Raw genomic sequence first — 22,628 nt, forward strand, 5'->3', positions numbered from 1 at the left:
TCTGGGCTGCTGCAGAGGGGACATTTGTGATTCTGCTGTCCCCTCCCTGTCCTTAGGTCTGGGCTGCTGTAGAGGGGACATTTCTGGTGCTGCTGTCCCCTCCCTGCTCTGGGCTCCTGCAGAAGGGACATTTGTGATTCTGCTGTCCCCTCCCTGTCCTTAGGTCTGGGCTGCTGTAGAGGGGACATTTCTGGTGCTGCTGTCCCCTCCTGCTCTGGGCTGCTGCAGAGGGGACATTTCAGGTGCTGCAGGTGGCCCTGCTGTCCCTGTGCCGGGGCTGTGGCACTGCCAGGGGTCACTTTGGGCTGGGCTGCTTTCCAGTGCTGCTCCTGGGAGGGTTCAGAGCTCCCTGTGGCTCCTGCTGTGCCGGAGCCAAGCGCCTGTCACACTCCTCCCCTCTCCAGGATGGCTGTGGAATCAATTCCAGCAAACCCTCGGGGATAACTGTGGCAGTGGGGAGTGATGGAGCCAGCACTGGGGACTGACCTGCACCCCCTGGACCCCAGGCAGAGACCCCAGAGCCTCTCCCAGCCCATCCCAGCCAAGGGCAGAGCAGCTGGGGCGGGTGGGAACTGCTCCTCCCTCATCCCATCATGCGGAATTTCATCCTGCCCACTGACGGGAGCGCTTCTTATGCCCTAAAATATGAATGACTGAAAACCAAGCTTATGAGAGGTGGCAAACATGCTGATCTCTGCATTTTTTAACATGAGAATTTTCTAATAAAAAGGAACCTTGGAGCTCTTCATGAATTAGGCATCAGGAGCCGGAACAAACAGCTCTGAAGGTGCCCCAGTAAAGCCCTTGCTCACACAGAACTCTGAGAGAAGGATTTGCTGAGAATCCCTTCCCCATCAGCCCGAGACCTCTGTGCCCCTGCCTTGCCCTGGCTGTTTCCAGGTAGATTATGGACTTTCCTGACTGCAGAATAAATCCCTGCCCTGCCCTCAGAGCTCAGTGAGGAACACAAAGCAGGACGGAACCCCAGCCCAGCACAGCCAGTGTCCCTGCCCCGAAACCTCCCTGCCTGGCCAAATTCAGAGCCAGTTCCTCCCTGCCCTGCCAGCACTCACTGCTCTGCTCTCAGTGCCCAAGCTGAATGGACAATTTGTAATTCCCATTTTCGGAATTGCCTTGTTTTGTCAACATTTCCTCCTTTCACAGGATGCTGTGTTGCCATGGCAGGAGGGTGTGGGGAGGTGGCCCCATTCCCACAGCCCTGTGGGACTGGGAAGCCCCCAGAGCCCCCACTCTGTCCCAGCTCCCAGGGATTTGGGGGTGCAGGGGGACATGGAAAAGGATGTGGCAGATTTTGGTGGCACCACAGCACTGCCAGCCCCACAGCAAACCCCACCCTGCCAGTGCTGGAGTGCCAGGCTCAGCTTCATCCTCTCCCTACTCCTCCTCACACGTGGCAGTCCATGCAAGGATTTTAAAATTATTGAAGATTCTTTTAAAATAAATGCTTTCCCTCCCCACCCCCCCCCCCTTTTTTTTTTCCTCCACAGAAACAACCCCCTCCATGGCAGCTGTGAAATATGGATTATTTACCTCCAGACTGGACACGAGGCAGATCCAGCCTCAGAAGTAAATGCATATTTAGTCTTTAAGGCATATTTATCCATGTAAATACATATTTTGGTATACACATTCTTCATAACACAGTTCTGTGGACTCAGTGGAGGTTTTGGTAGCAGAACATTTGCCATTGTCTATTTCGAACACTTGCTCAGAAAATGTGCAAAAAAAGCAGCTGTCACTGGGATGGGTTTAACACTCCTGGATCTTAAAAACAGCATCGGCTCTAAAAAAAAACCTATTGAAAAGTTTAAAAAAAGCTGTCTGGCTCTGAAGGATCCTGCCAAGCTACAAACCCTTGAGAAGCTGCATTTGTTCCCGAGTTGTGAGACATCCCTCAGCCGGGTGTCAGCTCAGTTCCAGCCCCAGCAGTGCCAGCAGTGTCACCGCTCCCTGGGGACACAGCCCTGAGCCCAGGGAGGCGCTCCCAGCCCCGGGGCTCCAGCCTGGAGAAGGATCCTGATGGAAATACCCGGCTGAAGCCTTGGGAAGGTGGCAATGACAGAGCCAGGCTGGCTCAGGGTGGCTCAGAGCTCCGAGGAAGCACAGAACCAACCTTCAAACTGCTGCCCAAAGTGCACCCCACAGAGCGCAGGACCCGGGGGTGTCCCCCATCCCCAGCCACCCTCCCACCCTGCAGTTCCTGTGGTCACCCTGCGGTCCCTGTGGTCACCCTGCAGTCCCTGTGGTCACCCTGCAGTCCCTGTGGTCACCCTGCAGTCCCTGTGGTCACCCTGCTCCTGGGAGCCTGTCCCAGCTCAGTGCACGGAGCACCAGTGTCCCCCTGTCCCACCTCTGGCTGCCCCTGCCCCTCACACAGCCCCAGCACCCTGAAACACCCCCCAGAAACACCCCTGGCACCCACACAGCTCCCACTGCTGCTGCTGCTGCTGTGCTTGGGCTGTTTGTGTCTGGCCTGGACAGGAAGGATGTTCCCCCCAGGTGAAAATCAGCCGTGGGACAGGATCCCCCTGTCCGTGTCACCCTGGTGTGAATGCAAACATTCAGCACTTGGCTGGATATTCTTCTTTTCATATTTAATAAAGCTGCTGCTCATTCTATTCTGTTGCTGGACAGATCAGGTTCCAAACATCAGGAATCACTGGAATGCAATGTATCGTTGGAATGCAGGATTGATCCAGCCACAGTATAGAACCCTCTCCCAATTTTACACATAGGGGTTGGGTTATCCATATCCTTATTTTTCCCTTCATAAGACTGCACTGACACAAGACTTCCTGCAGCACCACTGTTTCTAGTGAATGGATTCTGAAATAGAGCACTTTAAAGCTGCAATACAAGAGAGATGGGGATATCAGGACTGATAAACTCATTTGAGTTGAGTTTGTACCCTTTCCTCGCAGAAAGGGTTCGCTCATGTTATTCCAGGTTTTAAAAAATGCCACTTTTCTGAAGACAGCAGCTGCTTGGCACACAGCTGTAAATAATGAGAGAAATAATACAGTCTGTCACTGAACACACGCAGAGTGACCCAGGATGTTTTATTGCCGTCTCTTGGCGTGACCATCTCTGTTCCATCATCCCTTTCTCAGCAGGGACAGCAGAGGCACTGCACGTTCTGGCTGCACATTGGCCTGGGACACCTCAGGCTGAGCCCAGGAAACTCAGAGTTCTCCTTGTTGAAAAAATGGGATCTTGGGACTGCTGAGTATTCCCAGTGCTCAGCTGGTGCTGCTCACTGCCAAAACCTGCCGTGAGGAGGAAAAACGAGGGGCTGGGAGATTCGTGTCACCTACTGGAGCTCAAACACGGAACCTGGGAGTGATCACAGTGAAAGTGCTGCTGTCCCACCCAGGCTGGACGGGGCTTGGAGCAGCCTGGGAGAGTGGAAGTGTCCCTGTCCCTGTCCCTGTCCCTGTCCCTGGCCCTGGCCCTGTCCCTGTCCCTGTCCCTGTCCCTGTCCCTGTCCCTGGCCCTGGCCCTGGCCCTGGCCCTGTCCCTGGCCCTGTCCCTGGCCCTGTCCCTGTCCCTGTCCCTGGCCCTGGCAGGGGTGGGGTGGGATGCGCTTTGAGGCCCCTCCAGTCCAACCCAGCCTGGGATTTGTGAGGATTTTGCTGTTCCTGCTGCCAGTAGTTGTTGGTGAGCAAGGCAGGAGCTCTTGGGGCCACCAGGGGATCTGGTGCCCAAGGGCTGCTGGCCACGGCCACCCCGGAGGGTCCCAGAGGTGGCAGCTCTCGGGTGGGGTGAGCTGTGAGCAGCACCCCACAGCAGCACCAGCAGGGATTTCAGGGATCAGGTACATGCCAGGCTGAGCTGGTCCTTCAGCAGGTGACAGCAGTGTCCCCTGGAGCTGCACACGGTGCTGGGGAGGCTGGCAGGGACACAGAGTCCCCCAGGCTAAGGGGACTCTCCCGAGGATGTGCCCTCGCTGCCACAGGGATATGTGGAGATAGAAAATCCTGCTTGATACTCCAGGGATTTGCAGGTGTCTCATGGTTCAAAGCATCCTTTATCATTGCTAAATCAGCCAAACCAGTACAAAATTGAGTGCAAGAAAAATACCAATTCACGTCGGCTTTGCCAGTAATACAAAAGGGACGATCCTGACCTTTACAGCCAGGTGGGAATTTGGCATTAGGGGAACATTCTGACATTCCAAAGGTGCCACAGAGGAATTGGAGCTCTGTTTTCTAACGGGAAATGTCGATTTTACAGTGGTCAGAGGTGCTGGAGGGAGGAAGGGGTTGGTGCCAGCCTTGAGCTACGCCCTGACCCTGTGGGAGAGGAGCTTTCCTCAGAGCCCACAGCACCTCTGTCCTCACCCAGGGATTTCCTATGCTCAAAAGGATGCTTCAGCATTTCCCAAAACACATTCCAGACTGGTTGGAGAGGAAGAGGAAAGTCGTGTTTCATGAAGGCACAACCATGCTGACTTGGCAGGAAAGAGGGAAGAGAACAGAAGCAGTACTGCGCAATGCAGTTATAGTACAAGGCTCATTCTTGAAACCTGAATATCATGCTAGAAGAAAATCTAGATATGTGTAATATTTTGAGGAAATATTTTGAAGGCAATGTTATTTGATTTTTTTTTTTTTTTTACTCAAAAAAGAACAAATGTTTTTGTGTAAGTTTGGATAGAATGCTAGTTGAGAAGGGAACTGAATGTTTGTATTGCAGCCTTAAAGAAGCACATTTTTACTGCAATATCCTTTTTTTTTTTTTTGTAAACTACAGTCTGCGACTCAGCAGACCATGACTGAATGCTTCTGAAAACTTGTCGATTACAAACATGAAATCACAATTAATATCCTCTAAAAGTAATTTCAGAGTTCTCACGTCTTAAAAAAGGACAATGTGTACTGCTCCACAAGGTAATGCAGCTAATCAAAAAAAAGGAGTCGAATTAAAGTATTTACATAATGAGCAATTCTACAGAAGGCGATCATCCCCATGTAAGCACTGATTATATCCCACGCTGCTTTTAACAAACTCTACCAGATTGGATCCAGTCATCAGCACTTTCAGAGAATCCTTAAAAGCCTTTTATGGGTCTTTACATTTAGTGCAGAAGGATGTTCTTCAGGTAGAATATGCTGCTGAGGGAGGACAGCGTCAACACCAGGGACCAGCAGGAGAACAGCACCTCGGCGTGCCCGGTGATCCCGTACTGGGCTGTGCTGGGAGCTGCAAGACAAGGACACGGGGTCAGTGACAATTCCCACTCTCAGCCCCTCACATCCATGTTTTCCATCAATTATTCTCTCCGTGCAGCAGGAGAATTCCTGTGGACAGCAGAGAAAAGGCTGTGAGCACAGCCCAGCCCTGCTGCCATCCTGCCCAGGGAAGAGCCCCGCTTGCTCCAGGAGGAGGAATCGCTTTTAAGGCAAGCACTTGAAAATGGGAGTGCTTCATTTTTAACCAGCTGAGTAATTGATCCATTCTGAAGTTGCTGAGCGTTAAGATCTGCAGTGCAATCAATGAGAAGGGACTGGATTAAGCTCTCGTGTAAAACAGCTCATTTTCTGCCCGGCTCCAGAAGCCGGAGTTTGACAATTGCGCTCAGCTAAAGACACTAATACTTATTTTGGAGAAATTGTATTTATTTGTTTACCACAAAGCCTCTCTGGGATTCCTGGGTAAATGCACACAAAGTGCAAAGAGGGGAAATACAAGAAGCCAGCGTTGAGGAGCAAGGGAGGAGCTCGTCCCTGGGGCAGGGATGTCCCAGCTGTGCCTCAGGGATGGACCTGGCAGGAACCTCGTCCTTGACAGGACAAGGGAACAGCCTTAAGCTGGATGAGTGTTGATTTAGATGGGATTTTGGGCAGGAATTGTTCCCTGGCAGGGTGGGCAGGCCCTGGGATAGAATTCCCAGAGCAGCTGGGGCTGTCCCTGGATCCCTGGCAGTGCCCAAAGCCAGGCTGGATGGGTTTGGAGCAGCCTGGGACAGTGGGAGCTGTCCCTGCCATGGCTGGGGTGGCTCTGGGTGGGATTTGAGGTCCTCTCCAACCCAAAGCATTCCAGGATTCTGTGAACCCATGGGTTTGCTCCTGGGAAGCCACAGGCAGGAGCACAAGGAGCTGTTCCCTCACCCTGCACAAATCCCGCTTCTTTCACAGGACACATCCTCCCCACCCCAGCCCTGTCCAGCCCAAATCCCGGAACACAAAACCCTTTGGTTCCTGTACAGAACCCCAGGGCTCCATTTTTAGTGTGTGACATTTTATTTGGCACAGAGAATGTGGCACAACCCGAAATCCTCTGCTTTCCCCCCGTGCAGAAAGGTTCAGGTAATAAACCCAAAACAAAACAAGATTAAACTTGGTTTTGAAGCTTAGTTTAGCGATTGATGGCTGTGACTAACTGCAGGCCAGGGCACTTGCTCTCCTCTCATTAAAAAGAGACTTTCTGTGCTAAGTCAGGATGACAAATCAACCTTTAATTTATTACAAGGGGCAGGCGAGGAAGCTGAAGCATAACACAGGTGCTATTTCATTTTATGGTACGAAAAGAGTTTCCCCAACCTGAAGATAATTTGAACTACGGTGGCTATAAAAGCGAGCGGAAAATTATGTAAATCTGATTTCCTGCATATGAACCAGCTCTGTCTTTCCAAGGCTTATTAAATCATACCTGGATTGTTTCTGCACAAAGGCAAGAGGCGAGTTAATGGGGGGAAAATGCACTGACTTGGGGAGATAATAGAAAAGAGTTACAGTTCCCAAAGCTGCCTAAGCAGGAGAATTGGACAGGAAAGAAACCTGAAGGAGAAGCTTAATTATCAATTATGATGTCACACGAGGCCCAGTGGATGACACACAGCTTAAAGTATTGGGCTAGACCCTTAAAAATTCTTAAAAATTAATAATCTCCTGCAGGCTTTTTCTCTTTCCTCCTCAGAATTTTGATTAACTTTTCCTGTGGCTCCTTGAATTCTTTGCTGGCCAAGCAAAACGCTGTTGCTGGATATTAATAAAATTCTGCAGATTTGTTTTGGGATATAAACTTTAAAAATAAACACACTTTTAAAATTTAAAGACTCTTAGCACGAGCTGCTCAGTCCTTGATCTGCTCTGAGGAATTGTTTTGGTAAGGACCGAGCAGCCCTTGCTTTCCTGAGCATTTGCTGCCACGCAAGGGCACTTTGTTCTTGGACTTGGTACTTTTCAAAGCATTTTGTGATGGTTCTGTGTGTCAGACTAAGCCCTCAGTTCAGGGAAAATGAAAAGGTTTAAATGTTTGAGAGCAGCACAAACCCAGCTGCCTTTTTTTTTTCCCCCCACTGAAATATTACCATGTCATTGTTTCACACACACACACGAGCTCCCAGTCTTAATATTTATGCAGGGAGGTAATGGTGGAGGAATGTGTGATTAAGCTTTAAATAAAAGCTGGAATTACTGGAGTCTGTGATTCCACCTGCAGCCATCCTGGGCATTTCCACAACCCCCATCCCCAGCACTACACAGAGCTGAATTTACAGAGGGTTTGGCAGAGCTTTGGGTGCCCAGAGAGGGGAAGGAGAGCTGTGTCAAGGTTGGACACAGGAATTTCTCCATGGAAAGGGCTGCCCAGGGAGGTCTGGATTCCCCAGCCCTGTGGATGTGGCACTTGGGGACACGGGGCAGGGTGGCCCTGGCAGTGCTGGGGATGGCTCCATGCTCTGGGAGGGCTTTTCCAACATGAATGGTTCCATGATTTTATGATCTGGTGCTGCAGATTCACTTCAGAGCCCTGGGAGTTATACCTTGAAGTGCCTTAAAAGAAAGTGAATTTCCACCTAGAAAAAGGTTAAAACGAGCTCCTGAACAGCCTGATGTCTGAAACATCAAATGACCCAGGATTTAGAAGACGCAGGGAGTTTAAAATGTCAGCTGCAGCCACTGAGGGGTAATAATTTACTTTCCTGCCACCGGGTAAATCAGCATTTCCTCAGAGCCAGAGGCTGCATCCCTGGGGGTAAGGGGAGGACACACACAGAGCATCAGCAGGGGCTGGGAAGGGCCTCAGGGACTCCCCCAGCACCTGCCCTTGGAAACTCAGGTTGGAGGGGACCTTAAACACCCCCTGAGGGAGCAGAAATCCCTGCCCAGGCTGTGCCAGGCACACCTCGGGTGCCCACGTGCCTCTGTAAACTCTCCTTTCCTCCAGTGCAGGGATTATTGTGCCTAATCCTAATGTTTTACACCAGCCAGCACTTGTGGAAATATTTAAGACACCCTTAGCACAGATAGGATTATATTCAGACATCTCTCCTGGTGCTGAATAGAAAGGAACAAAGTAATATTATATCAGTATCTCTAATTAATACAAGAGATTAGGAGAAGTGCTATGCTGGAACACACAAACCAGCATTTCCTAGCACCAAGGGCTGCATTAACCAGAAATAATTATAAGCTTTAATGCTGATGCTGTGTAGACAAAAGCACAGACCCCTCTAGGTTGTCTGAATAAGCAGGACTAATTCTGTTAAATGGATTATGCAGGGAGATGTTAATAAGCATTTCATTTAACTATATTCAGGTTAATCATTTACTAAAGGAAAGCCTTAATAAATTGGATTTTTTTGGTACAACATTTAAAATATACAGAGAAGGAAGGAATAAACTAACTCAAGGTCAAAGCAGCAAGGCAAAAAAAAAAAAAAAAAAGGATGAAAAAGGCTAGGCTGTCAAATAACATTCTTTTAAAAGAAAAGATGGGGAGATAATGGGCCTCAGAAGGCTCGGGCCAGGCCCAGGGATAACATCTCTACATTTTGTTCCGCTGGAAGCCGCTGCAGGATTTATGGCTGTGGAGGAGAAGGTCACAGTCTATAAAAGACTCAGGGAGCAGCAGTGGTGATGGGCAGGGAATGCCTCCAGAGCCAGCTCCTCGGGCCAGGGGGAAGAGACAGGAGGAGAAACAGAGGGAAGGATTGGGGAAAGCTTGACCTTGGGAGAACAAACAAAACCTCCAAGTGTTGTCTGAAAAGGAATCAGGGAGGATGGATTTGTTGAGCTGTATGCAAATGCAATCATGCTGGAAATGCAGGAAATGCAGGAAATGCAGGAGCATTAAACAGAGCAGCCCTGCTGCAGGATTTGTTGAGCACTGAGCACGGCTCTGGCCACCTGCAGAGCACCTGGGAAGTGCTGGGAATTGTGGTGCTGGGGCACTCGAGGGCTCTCTCCAGCCTGGGCTGCCTCTGTCCCCCCTGCCCGGGGAACCTCCAGTCCTGGGGTCAGTTCTGGGGTCAGTCCTGGGGTCAGTTCTGGGGTCAGTTCTGGGGTCAGTTCTGGGGTCAGTTCTGGGGTCAGTTCTGGGTCAGTCCTGGGGTCAGTCCTGGGGTCAGTTCTGGGTCAGTCCTGGGGTCAGTTCTGGGGTCAGTTCTGTGCTTCTCAGGACAAGAAGGACATTGAGAGACTGGAGTGTGTCCAGGGCAGGGAATGGAGCTGGGAAGGGGCTGGAGAATCCCTGAGGGAGCTGGGAAGGGGCTGGAGAATCCCTGAGGGAGCTGGGAAAGCTCAGCCTGGAGCAAAGGAGGCTCAGGGAGATCATCCAGCCCAGGGCTGAGAGGTTTGGCTCAGTCCATGCCCAGGCTCAGAGGTTTGGCTCACAGGTTTGGCTCAGTCCATGCCCAGGCTCAGGGGTTTGGCTCACAGGTTTGGCTCAGTCCCTGCCCAGGGCTCACAGGTTTGGCTCAGTCCCTGCCCAGGCTCAGAGATGTGGCTCAGTCCATGGCCAGGCTCACAGGTTTGGCTCAGTCCATGCCCAGGGCTCACAGGTTTGGCTCAGTCCATGGCCAGGGCTGAGAGGTTTGGCTCAGTCCATGTCCAGGCTCAGAGGTTTGGCTCAGTCCATGCCCAGGCTCACAGGTTTGGCTCAGTCCATGGCCAGGGCTGAGAGGTTTGGCTCAGTCCATGGCCAGGGCTCGGAGGTTTGGCTCAGTCCATGGCCAGGGCTCAGAGGTTTGGCTCAGTCCATGCCCAGGCTCACAGGTTTGGCTCAGTCCATGGCCAGGGCTCACAGGTTTGGCTCAGTCCATGGCCAGGGCTCACAGGTTTGGCTCAGTCCATGCCCAGGCTCACAGGTTTGGCTCAGTCCATGGCCAGGGCTCGGAGGTTTGGCTCAGTCCATGGCCAGGGCACACAGGTTTGGCTCAGTCCATGGCCAGGGCTCACAGGTTTGGCTCAGTCCATGGCCAGGGCTCACAGGTTTGGCTCAGTCCATGCCCAGGGCTCAGAGGTTTGGCTCAGTCCATGTCCCTTCAGCCCCTCCCTGGGTCATGGGGCTGCCATCTGGGGCAGGATCTCTCTTTCCTATATTGTCTGTCAAGGAGAGCTCAGCACTCCTGAGACAAATCTCTCTGAAAATCCTTGAGGAAGGACACGGAATATTGCAGGAGCTGTCCAAGAGCTGACTCTGCCCAGTGGATAAGCCAGAGCTGAGGAGGATAAAGCTGCAAAGTGCCAGGTGCTTAACAGAGGGGCTTTATCATCCTCTGGGCTGGGAGTGTTGGCAGAAAGATCCAGGAGATGAGCCCCAGAAGAGTGATGGGCTTGATAAGAAGGGGTTTTATCAGGCCCTGTCCATCGGCATTCACACAGGGCTGCTGGCAGGGCAGGAACTAGGAAATGAAATGCTGATTTGTCCTTATTTCAAATTTAAATGAATAAAAAAGCACTTTATGTGTCTTAAAATGGGAAAGCAGGGACTGAAATATGATTGCTGGAACTGCAGAAGCAAAAATCAGCTGTTTGTCATGCTAAAATCTGAAAGCTTAGTGTTTTAAACACTCGAGACACGCCACCAGCAATGTCTCGAAGTGAAATATGATCCCAGTCTGTGTTTGTGCACTCACAGAAAATGAGACAGAAGCATTGCTTGTTTCAGCCATGAAGACCCCAGCTGGGATGTGCCCCGTGTCTAATTCAAAACCGATCTTGACGCTGATTTTGGCTGAGGTAAAATATAAAATATGATATTTACAGGTTGGAAATCAGAGTGGAGCAATGAGCAGATGGTAACCATGGCCACGAGCTGTGTAATTGTGAATTGTGGGGGTCCGGGAACCGGGGGGCCCTGGCCCAAGCAGGCAGAGGGAGACACTCATCCCCTCCCTGCCCTCCACAGCAGAGTCACCTTTCCCCGGCAAATAACTCATCCTAAATACTGTAAACAGCCACAGACTCATTTCAGACTGCTAAAAATACACCCAGAGATGGAGATCATGGAAAGTCAGATCGTTTTTGCTTGTGAGGGTGGTGGGGCTGCCAGCCCCAGGGTGCAGTGAGGCCTGCACAGCCCCGGCTCACGGGCACCGAGGGACAGCAGGGCCGGGGCTGAGCCTCGGGGGGAAAAAGGGGGTGAAGGGTCTCAAAAAAACCTCTGGAACAAAACATTCCCCAAGACAGCAACTGCTCAAGAGCACTGAGTGCTTCCTCGCTCAGTGGGGCCTAAAAATCCCTGCAGGTCCTGGGCCCTCTGTGGGATCTGGCTGTGGTTCCTGCTCAGTCAGGGGGAGGAGAAGCTCCAGGGAGAGCTGGGAATGTTCCCCTGGAGAAGGGAAGGATCCAGGGAGAGCTGGGAATGTTCACCTGGAGAGGAGAAGCTCCAGGGAGAGCTGGGAATGTTCCCCTGGAGAAGGGAAGGATCCAGGGAGAGCTGGGAATGTTCACCTGGAGAGGAGAAGCTCCAGGGAGAGCTGGGAATGTTCACCTGGAGAGGAGAAGCTCCAGGGAGAGCTGGGAATGTTCACCTGGAGAGGAGAAGCTCCAGGGAGAGCTGGGAATGTTCACCTGGAGAGGAGAAGGATCCAGGGAGAGCTGGGGGTGTTCACCTGGAGACGAGAAGAATCCAGGGAGAGCTGGGGGTGCTCACCTGGAGAGGAGAAGCTCCAGGGAGAGCTCAGAGCCCCTTGCAGGGCCTGAAGGGGCTCCAGGAGAGCTGGAGAGGGACTGGGGACAAGGGATGGAGGGACAGGACACAGGGAATGGCTTTAAGCTGGAAATGGATAGATTTAGATGGATATTGGGAAGAAATTCCTGGCTGGGAAGATGGGGAGGCCCTGGAATAGAATTCCCAGAGCAGCTGGGGCTGCCCCTGGATCCCTGGCAGTGCCCAAGGCCAGGCTGGATGGGTTTGGAGCAGCCTGGGACAGTGGGAGCTGTCCCTGCCATGGCAGGGGTGGCTCTGGGTGATCCCCACAGTCCCTCCCAACCCAGCCCATTCCAGGATGCTCTGGATGTCCCTGGGTATCCCGGAATCAGAGCAGTGGTGCTGCTCTGACAGTGCAGGACAGGCTTTAGTGACAGCTCCAGGAAACAGCCCCCATTTTCAACCTTCACACACTGCTCAGGTGTGTCTGCAATGGAATTTCATTTAGTCAGAGATAAAGCTGATGGTATCAAACAGAAACACCTTCCCTGAAATACTGCACAGGCAAAGAATCTCTCTAATGCCTGGATGGGATGAATGAAGCGGGCGCTGAGCACGGAGAGCTCTGAGTCTAACAGGATGAAATAGTACAGCCCTGATGGACTCGGATCCTGCTGCAAGGAATATTTCACAATCCCGAGAAGTATTTATGAGGAAAATTACTGTGAGGGAACAGAATGAAATTTGGCTTTGTATATCATCCTTTATACTCGAGTCGTGTCCCATTTCTTTGTGTGGCTGAGGAGCGCAGTCGTGTTGGAAAAATGAACCATCTCCGAGGAGCTCCGGAGCGATGGATGGGAACAGCCTTGAGGAATGAGCTGACTTGGAACAGACAGGGGAGCCAGGAGCCCCAGTCCTGGGGTGAACCCGTGCTAAACAGGATCTCCAGCTCATCTCTGCCTGGAGCCAGCAAAGGAGCTGGCAGAAATCAGCCAAGGGAGCAGGGAATCGATGGCTCTGGGCAGCAGGAGCAGACCCCATCACCCACAGTCTCAAATCATGGCCCCAGCATTGTCCAAACGCTCCTGGAGCTCCAGCAGCCTCAGGGCTGTGCCTGTGCCCTGGGGATCTGGGCAGTGCCAGCACCCTCTGGGGAAAAACCTTTCCCAAAATCCACCCTGAATGGATGAGATGCCTGAGTAAGGCTCAGCCTCTCCACCACCTCGTAAGAATCCTCCAGATTTACTGCTCTTGGCACATCAGGGCAAAGGAAACCACAAATCCAGCTTGGATTTCTGACTCCAAACCCTGCTGTCCTGTCTGGAAGAGGTGGAATAGCAGCAGCTGTTGAGATAGTGGGGAGCAGCCCGTGGGAGGGATCTCTGGAAAGGAACAGGTAAATCCTGTGTTATTATTCCAGGGCACTGTGCAGTGCTCTGGGCACACAGCTGGCTTGGGATGGCACGTGTTCAAAGCTGGGACTCCATCCTCTCCCCATCTGCCCTGATTTTGGGTTCATCTGCAGCAAACAGCAAACCCAACCTTGTTTAGCCTGAAGTTAAATATAAACCAAGCCTGACGCTGGGTCCTGCCTGGGAATCCAAAAATCAAACAGGACAACGGCTCAGGATCTTCCACTGGACGTGGCAAACCCAGCTTTGGTTAAGAGAGCATTGAGAACAAACCATGGAAATGGCGGAGAAAGCACTGGGAGAAGCAAGCCACTCGTTCCCATTCCCATTCCCATTCCATTCCCATTCCCATTCCCATTCCATTCCCATTCCATTCCCATTCCCATTCCCATTCCCACTCCCATTCCCATTCCCATTCCCATTCCCATTCCCATTCCCATTCCCATTCCCATCCCATTCCCATTCCCACTCCCACCCCATTCCCCCATCCCTGTGCTGCAGGGTGTGGCACAGCTCCCACCAGAGCAGGAGGTGTGGAAAGCTTCCTGAGGGAAGGAGATCCAGGGAGAGCCAAGCAGGGAGGCTCTCCATGGGGAACATTCCCACACCAAGTGATGGGGAAGCTTTGGAGCCACCTGCCAGGGCTCCAGCTGGAGAAATCCCCCCTGACACGTGGGAAGAGCGGAGCGAAAACATCGGCTGTGGGAAGCTCAGGGTCTCGTGGAAGCAGAGAGCTCTCAGCTCCCGTGCAGATCATTCTGGCAGCCTACAATAACTGCTTCCCTGACAATGTGGCTCTCATTTGTAAGTGTCACATTGGAGACAAGGAAAAGCATTTCAATGTGACAGAAAAATTTGACTTGGGAGCTAATTACTTTAATTTGAGAGAATTTTTGGCTCATCTGCATACTTGACAATTATTTACAACTTACATTGGTAATTAGAGGTTGGGTCTTGTGCTGAAATATTGCAAATGGCTTTGGAGACATTTGCTGATCCTCCTAACTTTGAGAGGAAATGAATTTATTAGTAGTTAATATGTAAAATATTTGTACTTCTGACCTTTTGTTAAACATTCTTCCTATATTTTAAATGATTGGTTGTCAGAGCCATTTTTCTCCAAGTGACGTGTGACATTGTAAATAAGCTCTTGAATTAAGCAGCACATTAAATCTCCGTGTTCAGCGGCAACCTTTGATAGTTCTCATATATCAGGAAGACTTTGTTGGTTCTGCTGTGTTGAGGCGATGTCATACAGCAGCGTGAATGATAATTTTTTACACTGAACTTTCCAGTTTCTGCACGCTTTCCACATCATTCTTGTGCTCTTGACAAAGGGTGTGGAGTTAAGCAGATCAGAATATGATTTCTCTCCTTTTTTTGGTGTGTGAGGAAGGAAGTTTTTGGCTGGAAGTGCTGGTAGCCTTTCAGCAAATCTTCCACTGAGGTGGTTGGCAGGTGATTTCTAAGATGTGGGGTTTATTCAGATTTCTGCTGATTTTCTTAAGCATTTCTGGTGGGTTCCTCTTGCTCGTATTTCTGCACAGTGCATGTATTCCTCTCTGTATACAGGAATATTAAAAACCCCATCATCCATGGAAATTTATTCCCAAAATGTGCCAACAGCCAAGGAATTAATCACCAGTAGTGTTTTGATTAGAAGAAGGTGGTGGGTGACATAAAGGACCAAGCCCAACTGTTTGCTTGTCCCAGAAGTGGCACCTTGAGTCATAACAGCCCCAGGCTGGGCCAGGGGAGCTCAGGGTGGGCAGCAGCAGGAATTTCCCCATGGAAAGGGGGGTCAGGCCCTGGAAGTGCCCAGGGAGGGTTGGATCCCCATCCCTGGAGGTGCCCAGGGAATTCCTGGAGGTGGCACTGGGTGCTCTGGGCTGGGGACGGGGTGGGCATCGCTCAGGGACTGGACTCAGTGATCTGGGGGGCCTTTTCCAAGCTCGGGGTTTTTGGGATTTGGCTCTGGAGCTGTGTCCTCCCCAGGCCTGCCCTGGGCATCAGCAGCACCCAGCCCTGTCCTGTGTGATGGGTACAGCTGAAACTGCAGGGCACAGCAAAAGCCCCTCCAGAAAGGGGATCCCAGCCTGTGGACAGGATTTTCTGAGCCTTTTGGGAAACTTTTCTCTCTCAAGGACTGTTTTTCTGCAAATAGCTTTGGGTGTCAATACCTCCCAGATGTTCTGAGTGTTTTTCTCTTGTCCCAGCAGCGGGATGAGGGAGGTGTTGTTCCTTGTACCACTCAGGTTAACCTGTATTGGAACACCTGATAAAACAGGTAGAGAACCCCAAAATAAAGGCTTTTGTCTCCTTGGAAATAAAACCTCTGCTGCTGTGATATTGAACCCATGGCTTCTACCTCTGTCCTCTAGCGACAGCGGCCCAGTGGAATCTCAGGAAGAGCAGAGTGGGGTCCTGGCAGCTCACAGGGAGAGCAGAGTGGGGTCCTGGCAGCTCACAAGGAGAGCAGAGCGGGGTCCTGGCAGCTCTCAGGGAGAGCAGAGCAGGGTCCTGCAGTTCTCAGGGAGAGCAGAGCAGGGTCCTGCAGTTCTCAGGAAGACCAGAGTGGGGTCCTGGCAGCTCACAGGGAGAGCAGAGTGGGGTCCTGGCAGCTCTCAGGGAGAGCAGAGCAGGGTCCTGGCAGCTCTCAGGGACAGCAGAACAGGGTCCTGGCAGCTCACAAGGAGAGCAGAGCAGGGTCCCAGCACTCTCCTCTGAAGGCAGCCAGCGAGGCAGTGCCCCCCTGCCTTCCACAGCCTGGAGCGCTGGGCCTGCTCATGAGGGATGATGGCAATTTCCACGGGGCTGTGTGTGCAAGGAACAAACATAACTCATCACAGGCTGAGCTATTTGCTCTTCAGAGCCAAGAGCGTTTGTCTGCAGCCCTTGACGTGACATTAACTATTCATGGAACTGGAGAGTGTTCAAACACTGCCCCAGTAAAATTGTTGCTACTTTTCAACTTGATTGAGATCTTCCCCGGGCAGGTTGTGCTGCAGCCTGGGCTCTCCACACGTCAGGAGTGCAGGGAGCCACAGACTGATCCCTGAGAGCTGCCCCTGCCTGGGGACTCGGAGCCTGGACGCTTTCCTGAAGGGATTTGTCACTCTGAGCACACCCTTTGTCACCTGCAGCTCCCTGGGGTGGCTCGAGGAGGGGAATCCTTCTCCCATCACTGACCCCGCTGAGGGATCCTTTTGTTAGAATGGGATGGAATTCCCAGAGCAGCTGGGGCTGTCCCTGGATCCCTGGCAGTGCCCAAGGCTGGGCTGGATGTACCCTGGGACAGTGACAGTGTCCCTGCCATGGCAGAGGGGGGCACTGGATGGGATTTATTTAATGTCCCTCCCAAGCCAGTGACTCTGTGCTTCCATTTACCTCCAATCCCTGCTCCCTAGGATGAGTTATTTGGGATTGCAGCAGGAGCTGATTTGCCAGCGGGAGGACTCTGAGCTCTTGCAGCTGCCTGTGGGTGAGAGGGAATGATCCCCCCACTTCCAGAGCCATTTGGGGTTGGATTTCTGCTGGGGGTCCCTTTCCAGAGCCCCTCACCCTTCCTGCTGCTCTGCAGCTTTTCCTGCTGCTGGAGGATTTTGCATCAGGAAGCTTTTCATGCCCCAGCCTTCCCCACTCGCTTTTCAGCTTAATCCTGAGGATTTTGGAGACATTAAGGCTCAGCTTTGCATATGTTATTACACAGAAGAGAGGAAAAAAGCCCCAATAGCTGGGATTTTTCAAAGCTGACTGGGAGTCTTAGGCATGCAGGTTCTGTTAAGAGTCATGCCTTTGAAAATCTCTATCAATTAGTACAGTATTTTGGTGCTTTTGGAACAGAGATGGATGCCTTGAAACTGATAGCCCTGAGACACGTGCAGAAAGACATATTCTGCCTCAAACCCAATCCTTTTTTCCTAGTTTGTACCATGTCTAAACCCTAAAATCCTTCAGGTTTCTGACTGGCAGTGACAATCTGCACTGAACAGGGTGGGATTTCCACCTCTGTAAACACAGCTCCTTCTGCTAGGGGCTGGGCTTGGCCCCCGTGGGTCCCTTCCAGCTCAGGATATTCTGTGATTCTGGGGAAACTGAGCACTCAATGTGGCTGTGCAGCACGGCAGGGAAGGGCACAGCAGGCTGTAGGTTTGGGATCCTTCCACACAGCGAGTCAGGCTCATTCCTGCAGTGTCTCTAACCCCTTCCTTTGGCAGGTTCCTGTGGATTATTCAAATGACTCCCTGCTTTCTGATTCCAAAATGCACACCCCTTTTGTTCCAGGGAACACCCTCTCGAGCTCTCCAAAGCCACCTGTTCTCTGAACGGCCTGGTTTGGCAGAGAGCTCATCCTGGGGGGATCTGTGGGGCTGGGTGGGAGACACTCAGTGCTGGGACATCCCTGCTGGGTGGGACACTCACTGCAGGGTGGGACACTCACTGCCACCAGGGACAGCCCTGCTGGGTGGGACACTCACTGCCACCAGGGACATCACTGCTGGGTGGGAGACACTCACTGCAGGGTGGGACACTCACTGCAGGGTGGGACACTCACTGCAGGGTGGGGCACTCACTGCAGGGTGGGGCACTCACTGCAGGGTGGGACACTCACTGCAGGGTGGGACACTCACTGCTGGGTGGGACACTCACTGCCACCAGGGACATCACTGCAGGGTGGGACACTCACTGCAGGGACACTCACTGCAGGGTGGGACACTCACTGCAGGGACACTCACTGCAGGGTGGGACACTCACTGCAGGGACACTCACTGCTGGGTGGGACACTCAGTGCCACCAGGGACAGCCCTGCAGGGTGGGACACTCACTGCAGGGTGGGACACTCACTGCCACCAGGGACATCACTGCAGGGTGGGACACTCACTGCTGGGTGGGACACTCAGTGCTGGGTGGGACACTCAGTGCTGGGTGGGACACTCAGTGCCACCAGGGACAGAGCTGGGTTGTCCCACTGCTCCTCACTGCTCAGAGGCCTCTCTGGGACATGGCTGAGACAATCACAAGGCTGAGCCGTGCCCCTCAGAGATGAGGGGGACAGAAGGTGCCAGGGGCAGTGGTCCCACCGCGGTGCTGGGAGTGACAGGAGCCACTGAGGGTGCCAGTGTCACCGTGGCTCTGTGTGGAGTGGGAGGCTGGCAGGGAGCAGGCTGCCACTCAGGCACTGAGTTCATCTTCCACTGCCTCATGCCAGCAGCTTCTTCTTATGGAAATGTCTGACTCAGCAGCTGAAAACGGGAAAATATTTTGCACAACTTCCATCTTAATGAAAAGCATCTTTAAAATTTTAATCAGACGGCCCCATACTGTTCTGTGGATTCAGAGGCTCAGTTAAAATCTGGGCTTCCTGAAAATCACCAACAGGAGCAGGTGTCAGTGATAAAGGAATATTTATTGAATTGTTCAGAGCTGCTGCTTGAAGCTGTTACAGCCCTGCTCTTGGAAGGGTGCGGGCCTGGCTCAGCTCTCATGTTTCTCCCTACAAATTTTGGTGCTGTTTTCTTTAACCCAGGGAGCCCCTTGGAAAAACCCCCACTCAGCCTTTCAGGGTGACATGTTAAGGGTTTATCTGGAAAGTTTAGAGGAGGACAAAAGCCAGATTAAAATGCACCTCAGTAGACTGGGCCTTGCGATTGTTTGTGGGAAGGGGAAGGAAAAGATGCAGCGATGGAGCTTTTAAACATCGTGTTCAGAGAAAGGGAATGGCTGATCCTGTGTCATCCTGGGATGTTGTTTTCCATCCTGGCTGGAAACACTGTTGGCAACTCCATCAAAATGTCCATGTTGCACAGAATCTCTAAATGCAGCTGGCATGGAACTGAAATTTCCATTTGATGCGAAATTCAGACAGGGAAAAGACAAAAAAAGAAGAAGTGTTGCCTGGAATGAGATGGGGAGCCTGGAAGGAAGCCAACATAATTTTTTTTCCCCACTCAAAACTCAACAGGCCTTTATTTGAATTTCTTTAAAACTGACATATTCATGGAGTTTTCAAACAGGCTTTTTCTGACAAGTCCCCTAATCCCCCAAGCCTTCCTCCCTCAACAACCCAGGTTTGTCAGATGCTTCCCTGCCAGCTGTAGCTGCAGGCTCCTCCATATTCCACACAGAGCTGGGCCCTCCCTGAAGTTATGGATACACAGCTCTATATACATTTTAAATCTCTGCACATGGCCACCCATCTCATCGAGATGGATATATGCATATTTATTCCTCTACAATTCCTGTAGTCAGCCAGTTCTGGCTGATCAAACCTTCACTTAAAACATATCCTTCTGTGATAAATAAAAACAGGGACTGCTCTCTTCCTGCTGGTGAATCACATTCTGGAATCTCCTGCTTGTCTTCTCTCAGTCAGAGCTGGGGCTTGGTGTAAACAGCTTGTACAAAGAGCAAGGGAAGGGCTGGAGCTGCCCAGGCCAGGCTCAGGGTGGATTTTGGGAAAGGTTCTTCTCCCAGAGGTGCTGGCACTGCCCAGATCCCAGGGAATGGTCCTGGCCCCGGGGCTGCCAGAGCTCCAGCAGAGTTTGGACAGAGCTCCAGGGATGCCCAGGGTGGGGTTGTTGGGGGGTCTGGGCAGGGCAGGAGCTGGATCCACGATCCTGTGGGTCCCTTCCAGCTCAGGACATTCCATGGTTCTGTGGATATCTGTGTTTTAAACACTCTGTGGGAAGTTAGAGCTGCACTGGGAAGAGCCCTCCTGGTGTTCCCAAGGCTCCCATGCTGGAGCTGCTGCACACAACACACCCCTGACAAACGCTGATCCCACCTGCAGGAACATGGATTGATCTGACCCTAAACCCCCAGCAGCAAAGACACTGATCCCTTGAGGCTGGGACCTTCCAGCCAGGGTGAGCATCCCTCAGAGACGGGGAGGAACCTCCGTGGCTCATCCCCAGCACTGGAAACTCAGGAGAGATTAAAGAGTGGGCGGGAGAAAGCAGCAATGGGAGGTTGAGCATCTCTCCACTTTCCACATCCTCCACCCTCCCCACAGCCTCCAGGAGCCATTTCACACCTGGCCCTGCTCTGCTTTCCTGGCATCTCTCAGAAGCACTCCTCGGTTAAAACGTGAAATCCCAGCCAACCGATCGATGTGTGATATTGTAAAATATTCAGGTTTCTCAGAGCAGCTTCTTCTCCTAACTGGGCTTCTCATATTCCTGGGAAAACTCATTAATATTGAAATCCCCACTGACAGAAGGCTTGTAGGCAATACAGCACCAGGAAAAAAACATCCTTGTATTTTACATGCCGGCTTAGAGAGTGGGAATCAATGGACTAAAAACGACCTAGTTCTAGTCCTATTTTTCAGCTGATAGAAAGCAGCTCTCTTGATATTAAATAATGCATCTCTTCAGCAAGCAGTGAATAATGTGATTTAGTGTGTTCAAACATTCTGCTGGAATGATGATGCAGGCTCTGAACGCGCTGAATGTCACTGAGCACACCCTGAGACGCTCGTTCAGCTCGAGCAGGAATGTTTACCTAATTCCACACGTTGGCTCCGAGGCTGTGCCTTCACGGGACGGTTTGCAAACACAGAGTTCACCTGTTTGTAGCAGCAGGTGATGGCAGAGCTGGAAGGCAGCTATTTCCCACGGGATATAATTCCCAGCGCTCCGCGGCGCCGCGCGGCCGCGGGTTCCCACAGAAACACAGAATTAACGGTGCAGGTGCACGGAGCTGGCTGCACACACAAAGCAGCTTCTCCTGGCACAGGAAACCACGCTGGAATTTCACACCTGCCTGCGTTCTGAAATGCAGCAGCAATGCTCTGAACGAAACGCTTTCGGCTGATTAACCGGGAGCTTTCAGATATCGATCATTTCGAGATATTCGCCTGTCTGATGCCAAACTCCTCACAGCAGGACTTGATAAAAAACCCTCTGTGTGTTTTATACCTGGCACCTGGGACAGAGGAACCTCTGGTGTTCAGGGTGCTCAGGGATGGGAGACTCTGCCTTCCCTCCCAGGTTGGCATTTGGGAGGCAACCAAGTGGCCACCAAGCATCACGAGCTCTTAGAACAAACACACACCCTCCCCTAACAGGATTCAGAGGTTAAATTTGCAATGATCCAGGGTCTGTTACCCGAAATCTGGATCCCCTTTTCATGCCCCGTTGGCGTTTTGGAAGGAATTGCACAAAGAGGGAGAAGCAAGAGCAGCTTCCTTGGCTGCTGAGGCACAACTGGCTCTGCCTCTTGCCCCAGGGCTCCTCCCTGCTCCTCCTGCTGACACACAAAGTCCTCCAGCTGCAGGAGCACGGCGCGTTCCTCACCAACAGACAGAGCTAACCTGAGAAATAGCACTGTAAATTCCCAAATTCAGAGTCCAACCTTGCAGATTCTCCTTACACAAAACCACTGATTGATTTAAATGGGATTTGCAACTGCGTAAGAGGAGGAAAACTGGAGGGGTTGGCAGGTTTCCCATGAAACAAACAGAGCCTGCTCGAAATGAAGTATTATTCGGTATTCTGGCATATTAAATGTGTTAGATATGCAGAAAGGCAGAGCAGGGAGAAGCAAGTGAAGTTCAAGGAGTTGTCCAACCTGCCCAAGTGCTCATTTAAACACACGCTTTTGTTCCTGAGAAAATTAAATAACTTAAGGTCCTTCTCTCTCCGGCTCCAATTTTTATAAAAGTGCCTCATAAGATGTGAAATCATTAATTAAAGAAGATTCCTCAATTATTCTCTCTGACCTGTCACAGTTACTTGTTTAGTCAGCGTTAAGAATTCAGCAACATCTTCAAAGGCTTTTCAAGACACCACCTGTGAGCTAATTATGCTGAAGGAGGAAAGATTTGTAAGGAGCTCCAGCTCCTGGCGCTGCCTGAAACACAGATACCGAGCGTGGCCCCAATTTTGTAACTTTCTGCAGCTAATTCTACATGCCTGAAGCATCGTCACTTCAAATGAGGAAAGTAAATCCCCAGGGGATGGAAAAGGGCTCCAGCAGAGAAATGCACAAATGTGTCACCAGGGCTCTCAAACACGGCGCTGCTTTGCATGAATTAAAAATGTTTTAAATGCTTTGGGAACTGGGGGGGGATCCTGAAAGTTCTCCAGGATTGCTACAGATTCCTCACTTTGTGCAGAGAGGAACTTCCCAGCTTGGTCTCCGAGGAAGATGCTGGGAAACTGAAGCAGTGGTGATGGAACACGGAACATCCCGTCAGTCGTTTCCTTCATTTCTGGGGCAGCCCTGGCCTCCAGCTCTCCCTGAGCCAGCTGCACTCAGAGACTCACTGGCTCTGGGGTGTTCTCACAACCTCTGCCTCAGCACCAAAACCCT

At 51.6% G+C, this 22,628-nt stretch overlaps 1 protein-coding gene across 1 annotated transcript in view; it reads right to left on the reverse strand.

Annotated features, from left to right (window-relative positions):
• Positions 1 to 2,312: 2,312 nt before the first annotated feature.
• Positions 2,313 to 22,628, reverse strand: part of NEGR1 (neuronal growth regulator 1) — a 204,159-nt gene continuing 183,843 nt past the window's right edge. The window contains exon 7 of the mRNA XM_058843215.1: positions 2,313 to 5,223. Coding sequence (XP_058699198.1) covers positions 5,099 to 5,223 — 125 coding nt within the window. The 3' untranslated portion in view covers positions 2,313 to 5,098. The remainder of the gene's footprint in view (positions 5,224 to 22,628) is intronic.

Source organism: Poecile atricapillus, chromosome 7 (assembly GCF_030490865.1).
Source record: "Poecile atricapillus isolate bPoeAtr1 chromosome 7, bPoeAtr1.hap1, whole genome shotgun sequence".
NCBI classification, from domain to species: domain Eukaryota; kingdom Metazoa; phylum Chordata; class Aves; order Passeriformes; family Paridae; genus Poecile; species Poecile atricapillus.